The sequence below is a fragment of the Oncorhynchus gorbuscha genome, linkage group LG06, assembly GCF_021184085.1.
Source record: "Oncorhynchus gorbuscha isolate QuinsamMale2020 ecotype Even-year linkage group LG06, OgorEven_v1.0, whole genome shotgun sequence".
In the NCBI taxonomy this organism is placed as follows: domain Eukaryota; kingdom Metazoa; phylum Chordata; class Actinopteri; order Salmoniformes; family Salmonidae; genus Oncorhynchus; species Oncorhynchus gorbuscha.
In genome coordinates, this window is record NC_060178.1 from 1,147,138 (window position 1) to 1,160,311 (window position 13,174).

Consider the following 13,174-nt stretch of genomic DNA (forward strand, 5'->3'; position numbering starts at 1 on the left):
TTTAACAAGCGCATTCGCTAAAAAAGCAGTCGTTGCACTAATGTGTACCAAACCATAAACATCAATGCCTTTCTTAAAATCAATACCAGAAGTATATTTCTTTTAAACCTGCATATTTAGTTAAAAGAAATCCAGGTTAGCAGGCAATATTAACCAGGTGAAATTGTGTCACTTCTCTTGCGTTCATTGCACACAGAGTCAGTGTATATGCGTGGGTTAACTGCCTGTTCAGGGGCAGAACGACAGATTTGTACCTTGTCAGCTCGGGGGTTTGAACTTGCAACCTTCCGGTTACTAGTCCAATGCTTTAACCACTAGACCGACTGAGCGATGGTAGGCAGCAGCAGGCTTGTAAGCATTCATTCAAACAGCAGCTCGTTGTTGTGCTTCAAGTATTGAGCTGTTTATGACTTCAAGCCTATCAACTCCCGAGATTAGACTGGTGTAACCGATGTAAAATGGCTAGTTAGTTAGCGGGGTGCGCGCTAATAGCATTTCAAACGTCACTCGATCTGAGACTTGGAGTAGTTGTTCCCCTTGCTCTGCATGGGTAATGCTGCTTCAAGGGTAGCTGTTGTCGATGTGAGCCCAGGTAGCGGCGAGGAGAGGGATGGAAGCTATACTGTTACACTGACAATACTAAAGTGCCTATAAGAACATCCAATAGTCAAAGGTTAATGAAATACAAATGGTATCAAGAGAAATAGTCCTATAATTCCTATAATAACTACAACCTAAAACTTCTTACCTGGGAATATTGAAGACTCATGTTTAAAGGAACCACCAGCTTTCATAAGTTCTCATGTTCTGAGCAAGGAACTGAAACGTTAGCTTTTTTTATATGGCACATATTGCACTTTTACTTTGGGCAGTAGCTACTGGCCTAGACTCTCAGGTTATTAAATGGACAGTAGCTACTGGCCTAGACTCTCAGGTTATTAAAGGGACAGTAGCTACTAACCTAGACTCTCAGGTTATTAAATGGACAGTAGCTACTGGCCTAGACTCTCAGGTTATTAAATGGACAGTAGCTACTGGCCTAGACTCTCAGGTTATTAAAGGGACAGTAGCTACTGGCCTAGACTCTCAGGTTATTAAAGGGACAGTAGCTACTAACCTAGACTCTCAGGTTATTAAAGGGACAGTAGCTACTGGCCTAGACTCTCAGGTTATTAAAGGGACAGTAGCTACTGGCCTAGACTCTCAGGTTATTAAAGGGACAGTAGCTACTGGCCTAGACTCTCAGGTTATTAAAGGGACAGTAGCTACTAACCTAGACTCTCAGGTTATTAAAGGGACAGTAGCTACTGGCCTAGACTCTCAGGTTATTAAATGGACAGTAGCTACTGGCCTAGACTCTCAGGTTATTAAAGGGACAGTAGCTACTAACCTAGACTCTCAGGTTATTAAATGGACAGTAGCTACTGGCCTAGACTCTCAGGTTATTAAATGGACAGTAGCTACTGGCCTAGATTCTCAGGTTATTAAAGGGACAGTAGCTACTAACCTAGAATCTCAGGTTATTAAAGGGACAGTAGCTACTGACCTAGACTCTCAGGTTATTAAAGGAACAGTAGCTACAGACCTAGACTCTCAGGTTATTAAATGGACAGTAGCTACTGGCCTAGACTCTCAGGTTATTAAAGGGACAGTGGCTACAGACCTAGACTCTCAGGTTATTAAATGGACAGTATATACTGGCCTAGACTCTCAGGTTATTAAAGGGACAGTAGCTACTAACCTAGACTCTCAGGTTATTAAAGGGACAGTAGCTACTGGCCTAGACTCTCAGGTTATTAAAGGGACAGTAGCTACTAACCTAGAATCTCAGGTTATTAAAGGGACAGTAGCTACTGGCCTAGACTCTCAGGTTATTAAAGGGACAGTCGCTACAAACCTAGACTCTTAGGTTATTAATTGGACAGTAGCTACTAACCTAGACTCTCAGGTTATTAAAGGGACAGTAGCTACTAACCTAGACTCTCAGGTTATTAAAGGGACAGTAGATACTGGCCTACTCTCAGGTTATTAAATGGACAGTAGCTACTAACCTAGACTCTCAGGTTATTAAAGGGACAGTAGCTACTGACCTAGACTCTCAGGTTATTAAAGGAACAGTAGCTACAGATCTAGACTCTCAGGTTATTAAATGGACAGTAGCTACTGGCCTAGACTCTCAGGTTATTAAAGGGACAGTGGCTACATACCTAGACTCTCAGGTTATTAAATGGACAGTATATACTGGCCTAGACTCTCAGGTTATTAAAGGGACAGTAGCTACTAACCTAGACTCTCAGGTTATTAAAGGGACAGTAGCTACTGGCCTAGACTCTCAGGTTATTAAATGGACAGTAGCTACTGGCCTAGATTCTCAGGTTATTAAATGGACAGTAGCTACTGGCCTAGACTCTCAGGTTATTAAATGGACAGTAGCTACTGGCCTAGATTCTCAGGTTATTAAATGGACAGTAGCTACTGGCCTAGATTCTCAGGTTATTAAATGGACAGTAGCTACTGGCCTAGACTCTCCGGTTATTAAAGGGGAAGTAGCTACTAACTTTCAGCCCATTGTATTCAGTGCCTGTTGAAACTGGTATGACTGGTGTTATATGCCTGTCAAAACTTCCTCTTGGAGAGAGATTGATGAAGCTCCATCTCTTTAAGTGGTGTAAGATGAAGTCTGACAACACAGTGCCGAAGGGTAGAAACCAACTAGTTGTGAACCTACAGTTAGTGTGTGTTTATGAACAGTATGGCTGCTCTGCTCTACTTAACAGCCTTACTCTCTCCTTTAGAACACATCTGCTGCTTGGATGATGTCATTTTCTAGAATGCCAGAACTCACGGCTGGGTTGGAGCTGAGTATTGGAGAGGTCAAATGGAAATCACAATTCTGAGTAACATTCCAAGAGCCACATAACAAGCAATGGAGGGGAAGTTTCCGAAGTCTGACACACTAACTGGTCTTATGGCGCCAGGTTGAGAAAGCAGAAATGCAATCTTCACCCATCGTAGGTGTGAAAATACAGAGAGGAAATGGTTAGACAGACACCATGTGGGTGAAGATTCACAAAACATTCCCACCAGTGGAAGTCACGTGAACAGGAGTTATCTCAGTAACACGTCTTCGTAGTTCTCTGTCTCTAATATCATCAGAATAACACATTATCATAGTTCTCTATTTTTGTTTTTTATTTCACCTTTATTTAACCAGGTAGGCCAGTTGTGAACAAGTTCTCATTTACAACTGTGACCTGGCCAAGATAAAGCAAAGCAGTGCGAGAAAACAACAACACAGAGGTACACATAAACAAACGTACAGTCAATAACACAATAGAAGTCTATACACAATGTGTGCAAATGTAGTAAGATTAGGGAGGTAAGGCAATAAATAGGCCATAGTGGCAAAATAATTACAATTTAGCAATTTAACACTGGAGTGATAGATGTGCAGAAGATGAATGTGTAAGTAGAGATACTGGGGAGAAGATGAATGTGCAAGTAGAGATACTGGGGAGAAGATGAATGTGTAAGTAGAGATACTGGGGAGAAGATGAATGTGCAAGTAGAGATACTGGGGAGAAGATGAATGTGTAAGTAGAGATACTGGGGCGCAAAGGAGCAAAAAAAGAACAATATGGGGATGAGGTAGTTGGCTAATATCATCAGAAGAACACATTATCATAGTTCTGTCCCTAATATCATCAGAAGAACACATTATCATAGTTCTGTCCCTAATATCATCAGAAGAACACATTATCATAGTTCTGTCCCTAATATCATCAGAAGAACACATTATCATAGTTCTGTCCCTAATATCATCAGAAGAACACATTATCATAGTTCTGTCCCTAATATCATCAGAAGAACACATTATCATAGTTCTGTCCCTAATATCATCAGAAGAACACATTATCATAGTTCTGTCCCTAATATCATCAGAAGAACACATTATCATAGTTCTGTCCCTAATATCATCAGAAGAACACATTATCATAGTTCTGTCCCTAATATCATCAGAAGAACACATTATCATAGTTCTGTCCCTAATATCATCAGAAGAACACATTATCATAGTTCTGTCCCTAATATCATCAGAAGAACACATTATCATAGTTCTGTCCCTAATATCATCAGACACAAGGCCAGAGTCCAGAGGCCTCACGCGGCAGCGTAGCCTAGTGGTTATAGCGTTGGACTAGTAACCGGAAGGTTGCGAGTTCAAACCCCCGAGCTGACAAGGTACAAATCTGTTGTTCTGCCCCTGAACAGGCAGTTAACCCACTGTTCCCAGGACGTCATTGAAAATAAGAATCTGTTCTTAACTGACTTGCCTGGTTAAATAAAGGTTAAATAAAAAAAAATTCATTGAAATTCACTGGTTGTTTGTACTTTTTTTGTCTAAAGAAACATTACAAATCTCCAGAAAAACTGCACATCATACATCAGGAAAGTATATTAAGGTACAGTTGAAGTCGTAAGTTTACATACACCTTAGCCAAATACAATTAAACTCATTTTTTTCACTATTCCTGACATTTAATCCAAGTAAAAATTCCCTGTCTTAGGTCAGTTAGGATCATCACTTTATTGTAAGAATGTGAAATGTCAGAATAATAGTAGAGTGATTTATTTCAGCTTTTATTTCTTTCATCACATTCCCAGTGGGTCAGAAGTTTACATACACTCAATTAGTATTTGGTAGCATTACCTTTAGATTGTTTAACTTGGGTCAAACATTTCGCGTAGCCTTCCACAAGCTTCCCACAATAAGTTGGGTGAATTTTGGCCCCTTCCTCCTGACAGAGCTGTGTAACTGAGTCAGGTTTGTAGGCCTCCTTTCTAGCACACAGCTTTTCAGTTCTGCCAACACATTTTCAATAGGATTGAGGTCAAGGCTTTGTGATGGCCACTCCAATACCTTGACTTTGTTGTCCTTAAGCCATTTTGCCACAACTTTGGAAGTATGCTTGGGGTCATTGTCCATTTGGATGACCCATTTGTGACCAAGCTTTAACTACCTGACTGATGTCTTGAGATGTTGCTTCAATATATCCACATCATTTTCCTCCCTCATAATGTCATCTATCTTGTGAAGTGCACCAGTCCCTCCTGCAGCAAAGCACCCCCACAACATGATGTTGGGATGGTGTTCTTCGGCTTGCAAGCCTCCCCTTTTCCCTCCAAACGATGGTCGTTATGGCCAAACAGTTCTATATCTGTTTCATTAGACCAGAGGACATTTCTCCAAGAAGTACGATTGCAACTGCGAACCGTAGTCTGGCTTTTTTATGACGGTTTTGGAGCAGTGGCTTCTTCCTTGCTGAGCGGCCCTTCAGGTTATGTCAGTATAGGACTCATTTTACTGTGGACATACAGTGCCTTGCGAAAGGATTTGGCCCCCTTGAACTTTGCGACCTTTTGCCACATTTCAGGCTTCAAACATAAAGATATAAAACTGTGTTTTTTTGTGAAGAATCAACAACAAGTGGGACACAATCATGAAGTGGAACGACATTTATTGGATATTTCAAACTTTTTTAACAAATCAAAAACTGAAAAATTGGGCGTGTTTGAAGCCTGAAATGTGGCAAAAGGTCGCAAAGTTCAAGGGGGCTGAATACTTTCGCAAGGCACTGTAGATACATTGTACCTGTTTCGTCCAGCATCTTCACAAGATCCTTTGCTGTTGTTCTGGGATTGATTTGCACTTTTTGCACCAAAGTACTCCATCTCTAGGAGACAGAACGTGTCTCCTTCCTGAGCGGTATGACGGCTGCGTGGTCCCATGATGTTTATACTTGCGTACTATTGTTTGTGCAGATGAACGTGGTACCTTCAGGCGTTTGGAAATTGCTCCCAAGGATGAACCAGGCTTGTGGAGGTCTACAATTTTTTTACTGAGGTCTTGGCTGATTTCTTTTGATTTTCCCATGATGTCAAGCAAAGATGCACTGAGTTTGAAGGTTTGGCCTTGAAATACATCCACAGGTACACCTCCAATTGACTCAAATGATGTTATTAGCCTATCAGAAGCTTCTAAAGTCATGACACCATTTTCTGGAATTTTCCAAGCTGTTAAAAGGCACAGTCAACTTGGAGTATGTCAACTTCTGACCCACTGGAATTGTGATGCAGTGATTTACAAGTTAAATATTCTGTCAGTAAACAATTGTTGGAAAAATTTGTTGTCATGCACAAAGTATCTGACTTGCCAAAACTATAGTTTGTTAACAAGAAATTTGTGGAGTGGTTGAAAAACTAGATTTAATGACTCCAACCTAAGTGTTTGTAAACTTCTGACTTCAACTGTATCTGCATTATACTCCAGGGAGCTACAGTAATATACATTATACTCCAGGGAGCTACAGTAATATGCATTATGCTACAGTAATATGCATTATGCTCCAGGGAGCTACAGTAATATGCATTATACTCCAGGGGGCTACAGTAATATGCATTATACTCCAGGGAGCTACAGTAATATACATTATGCTCCAGGGGGCTACAGTAATATGCATTATACTACAGTAATATGCATTATGCTACAGTAATATGCATTATGCTACAGTAATATGCATTATACTACAGGAATATGCATTATACTACAGTAATATGCATTATGCTACAGTAATATGCATTATACTACAGTAATATGCATTATGCTACAGTAATATGCATTATGCTACAGTAATATGCATTATGCTACAGTAATATGCATTATGCTACAGTAATATGCATTATGCTACAGTAATATGCATTATACTACAGTAATATGCATTATACTACAGTAATATGCATTATGCTACAGTAATATGCATTATACTCCAGGGGGCTACAGTAATATGCATTATACTACAGTAATATGCATTATGCTACAGTAATATGCATTATACTACAGGGGACTACAGTAATATGCATTATGCTACAGTAATATGCATTATGCTACAGTAATATGCATTATGCTACAGTAATATGCATTATGCTACAGTAATATGCATTATACTCCAGGGGGCTACAGTAATATGCATTATACTACAGTAATATGCATTATACTACAGTAATATGCATTATACTACAGTAATATGCATTATGCTACAGTAATATGCATTATGCTACAGTAATATGCATTATACTCCAGGGGGCTACAGTAATATGCATTATACTACAGTAATATGCATTATACTACAGGGGGCTACAGTAATATGCATTATGCTACAGTAATATGCATTATGCTACAGTAATATGCATTATACTCCAGGGGGCTACAGTAATATGCATTATACTACAGTAATATGCATTATACTACAGTAATATGCATTATGCTACAGTAATATGCATTATGCTACAGTAATATGCATTATGCTACAGTAATATGCATTATACTACAGGGGACTACAGTAATATGCATTATGCTACAGTAATATGCATTATGCTACAGTAATATGCATTATGCTACAGTAATATGCATTATGCTACAGTAATATGCATTATACTACAGGGGACTACAGTAATATGCATTATGCTACAGTAATATGCATTATGCTACAGTAATATGCATTATGCTACAGTAATATGCAGTATGCTACAGTAATATGCAGTATACTACAGTAATATGCAGTATACTACAGTAATATGCATTATGCTACAGTAATATACATTATACTGCAGGGGGCTACAGTAATATGCATTATGCTACAGTAATATGCATTATGCTACAGTAATATGCATTATGCTACAGTAATATGCATTATGCTACAGTAATATGCATTATGCTACAGTAATATGCATTATACTACAGTAATATGCAGTATGCTACAGTAATATGCATTATGCTACAGTAATATACATTATACTGCAGGGGGCTACAGTAATATGCATTATACTACAGTAATATGCATTATACTACAGTAATATGCATTATACTACAGTAATATGCATTATACTACAGTAATATGCAGTATACTACAGTAATATGCATTATACTACAGTAATATGCATTATACTACAGTAATATGCATTATACTACAGTAATATGCAGTATACTACAGTAATATGCATTATGCTACAGTAATATGCATTATGCTACAGTAATATGCAGTATACTACAGTAATATGCATTATGCTACAGTAATATGCATTATGCTACAGTAATATGCATTATGCTACAGTAATATGCAGTATGCTACAGTAATATGCATTATGCTACAGTAATATGCAGTATACTACAGTAATATGCAGTATACTACAGTAATATGCATTTTACATTTACATCATTTACATTTAAGTCATTTAGCAGACGCTCTTATCCAAAGCGACTTACAAATTGGTGCATTCACCTTATGACATCCTACAGTAATATGCAGTATACTACAGTAATATACATTATACTGCAGGGAGCTACAGTAATATGCATTATACTCCAGGGGGCTACAGTAATATGCATTATTCTACAGTAATATGCATTATTCTACAGTAATATGCATTATGCTACAGTAATATGCATTATGCTACAGTAATATGCATTATGCTACAGTAATAATATTATACAAATCAAATCAAATTTTTTATATAGCCCTTCGTACATCAGCTGATATCTCAAAGTGCTGTACACATTATTATTATTATTATATTATTATAATTATTATACTACAGTAATATGCATTATGCTACATTATTATTATATTATTATAATTATTATACTACAGTAATATGCATTATGCTACAGTAATATTATGCTACAGTAATATACATTATACTACAGTAATATGCATTATGCTACAGTAATATGCATTATTATCCAGGGGGCTACAGTAATATGCATTATACTACAGTAATATACAGTATACTACAGTAATATGCAGTATACTCCAGGGATCCACGACCCAACTCTTTCCTCCTTTTTGTCTTTAAATGATCTGGTCACTGGCTTCATATCCTATTCTCTCTGTTGCTAAGGATGTGTTGTGGTTGACCATGTCCCTTACTCTGTCCCCCCTCTATCTGTCCACCAGGAACTCCATGTCAGGTCTGCGTGTGGGTCGAGGAGGAGGAGAGAACAGACGCTCTGTCTTCTACACTGGGAGCAGTGGTGATGAGTGGGAGATGTTAGACGCTCCCTCAACCAAGGACATCAACCCGGACCACAAACATCCCACCCAGCCTCAGACTGACTCACACAGACGTAAGAGTCCTCTTCACCCTCTGTCCCCTTCCTGACCCTCACCACCTCCTCTTCCTCCTCCTCACCCTCTGTCCCCTTCCTGACCCTCACCACCTCCTCCTCCTCCTCCTCACCCTCTGTCCCCTTCCTGACCACCACCACCACCTCCTCCTCCTCACCCTCTGTCCCCTTCCAAAATGTAGAATTCCACTATGTAACAATATGTGTATTATCTGTAGAGATAATACACACAACTCTACCTAACATTATTCAGCTGGTCTGTAGAGATAATACACACAACTCTACCTAACATTATTCAGCTGGTCTATATAATAATACACACAACTCTACCTAACATTATTCAGCTGGTCTATATAATAATACACACAACTCTACCTAACATTATTCAGCTGGTCTATATAATAATACACACAACTCTACCTAACATTATTCAGCTGGTCTGTAGAGATAATACACACAACTCTACCTAACATTATTCAGCTGGTCTATATAATAATACACACAACTCTACCTAACATTATTCAGCTGGTCTGTAGTGATAATACACACAACTCTACCTAACATTATTCAGCTGGTCTGTATAATAATACACACAACTCTACCTAACATTATTCAGCTGGTCTGTAGAGATAATACACACAACTCTACCTAACATTATTCAGCTGGTCTATATAATAATACACACAACTCTACCTAACATTATTCAGCTGGTCTGTAGTGATAATACACACAACTCTACCTAACATTATTCAGCTGGTCTGTATAATAATACACACAACTCTACCTAACATTATTCAGCTGGTCTGTAGTGATAATACACACAACTCTACCTAACATTATTCAGCTGGTCTATATAATAATACACACAACTCTACCTAACATTATTCAGCTGGTCTGTAGTGATAATACACACAACTCTACCTAACATTATTCAGCTGGTCTATATAATAATACACACAACTCTACCTAACATTATTCAGCTGGTCTATATAATAATACACACAACTCTATCTAACATTATTCAGCTGGTCTATATAATAATACACACAACTCTACCTAACATTATTCAGCTGGTCTATAGAGATAATGCACACAACTCTACCTAACATTATTCAGCTGGTCTATATAATAATACACACAACTCTACCTAACATTATTCAGCTGGTCTATATAATAATACACACAACTCTACCTAACATTATTCAGCTGGTCTGTAGAGATAATACACACAACTCTACCTAACATTATTCAGCTGGTCTATATAATAATACACACAACTCTACCTAACATTATTCAGCTGGTCTGTAGTGATAATACACACAACTCTACCTAACATTATTCAGCTGGTCTGTATAATAATACACACAACTCTACCTAACATTATTCAGCTGGTCTGTAGTGATAATACACACAACTCTACCTAACATTATTCAGCTGGTCTATATAATAATACACACAACTCTACCTAACATTATTCAGCTGGTCTATATAATAATACACACAACTCTACCTAACATTATTCAGCTGGTCTATATAATAATACACACAACTCTACCTAACATTATTCAGCTGGTCTATATAATAATACACACAACTCCACCTAACATTATTCAGCTGGTCTATATAATAATACATACAACTCTACCTAACATTATTCAGCTGGTCTGTAGAGATAATACACACAACTCTACCTAACATTATTCAGCTGGTCTGTATAATAATACACACAACTCTACCTAACATTATTCAGCTGGTCTATAAAATAATACACACAACTCTACCTAACATTATTCAGCTGGTCTATATAATAATACACACAACTCTACCTAACATTATTCAGCTGGTCTATATAATAATACACACAACTCTACCTAACATTATTCAGCTGGTCTATATAATAATACACACAACTCTACCTAATATTATTCAGCTGGTCTGTAGTGATAATACACACAACTCCACCTAACATTATTCAGCTGGTCTATATAATAATACACACAACTCTACCTAACATTATTCAGCTGGTCTGTAGAGATAATACACACAATTCTACCTAACATTATTCAGCTGGTCTGTAGAGATAATACGCAACTCTACCTAACATTATTCAGCTGGTCTATATAATAATACACACAACTCTACCTAACATTATTCAGCTGGTCTATATAATAATACACACAACTCTACCTAACATTATTCAGCTGGTCTGTATAATAATACACACAACTCTACCTAACATTATTCAGCTGGTCTATATAATAATACACACAACTCTACCTAACATTATTCAGCTGGTCTGTAGAGATAATACACACAACTCTACCTAACATTATTCAGCTGGTCTATAGAGATAATACACACAACTCTACCTAACATTATTCAGCTGGTCTATATAATAATACACACAACTCTACCTAACATTATTCAGCTGGTCTATATAATAATACACACAACTCTACCTAACATTATTCAGCTGGTCTGTAGTGATAATACACACAACTCTACCTAACATTATTCAGCTGGTCTGTAGTGATAATACACACAACTCTACCTAACATTATTCAGCTGGTCTGTAGTGATAATACACACAACTCTACCTAACATTATTCAGCTGGTCTGTATAATAATACACACAACTCTACCTAACATTATTCAGCTGGTCTGTAGTGATAATACACACAACTCTACCTAACATTATTCAGCTGGTCTATATAATAATACACACAACTCTACCTAACATTATTCAGCTGGTCTATATAATAATACACACAACTCTACCTAACATTATTCAGCTGGTCTATATAATAATACACACAACTCTACCTAACATTATTCAGCTGGTCTGTATAATAATACACACAACTCTACCTAACATTATTCAGCTGGTCTATATAATAATACACACAACTCTACCTAACATTATTCAGCTGGTCTGTAGTGATAATACACACAACTCTACCTAACATTATTCAGCTGGTCTGTAGTGATAATACACACAACTCTACCTAACATTATTCAGCTGGTCTGTAGTGATAATACACACAACTCTACCTAACATTATTCAGCTGGTCTATATAATAATACACACAACTCTACCTAACATTATTCAGCTGGTCTATATAATAATACACACAACTCTACCTAACATTATTCAGCTGGTCTATATAATAATACACACAACTCTACCTAACATTATTCAGCTGGTCTATATAATAATACACACAACTCTACCTAACATTATTCAGCTGGTCTATATAATAATACACACAACTCTACCTAACATTATTCAGCTGGTCTATATAATAATACACACAACTCTACCTAACATTATTCAGCTGGTCTATATAATAATACACACAACTCCACCTAACATTATTCAGCTGATCTATATAATAATACACACAACTCTACCTAACATTATTCAGCTGGTCTGTAGAGATAATACACACAACTCTACCTAACATTATTCAACTGGTCTATATAATAATACACACAACTCTACCTAACATTATTCAGCTGGTCTATAAAATAATACACACAACTCTACCTAACATTATTCAGCTGGTCTATATAATAATACACACAACTCTACCTAACATTATTCAGCTGGTCTGTAGAGATAATACACACAACTCTACCTAACATTATTCAGCTGGTCTGTATAATAATACACACAACTCTACCTAACATTATTCAGCTGGTCTATATAATAATACACACAACTCTACCTAACATTATTCAGCTGGTCTGTAGAGATAATACACACAACTCTACCTAACATTATTCAGCTGGTCTATAAAATAATACACACAACTCTACCTAACATTATTCAGCTGGTCTATATAATAATACACACAACTCTACCTAACATTATTCAGCTGGTCTATATAATAATACACACAACTCTACCTAACATTATTCAGCTGGTCTATATAATAATACACACAACTCTACCTAATATTATTCAGCTGGTCTGTAGTGATAATACAC

At 37.2% G+C, this 13,174-nt stretch overlaps 1 protein-coding gene across 1 annotated transcript in view; it reads left to right on the plus strand.

Moving 5' to 3' along the window:
• The window catches only part of tbc1d2b (TBC1 domain family, member 2B), an 80,307-nt gene that overhangs the window by 15,485 nt on the left and 51,648 nt on the right, over positions 1-13,174 (plus strand). Inside the window, exon 4 of the mRNA XM_046352115.1 lies at positions 9,015-9,184. Within this exon, the coding sequence (XP_046208071.1) occupies positions 9,015-9,184 (170 nt within the window). The remainder of the gene's footprint in view (positions 1-9,014; positions 9,185-13,174) is intronic.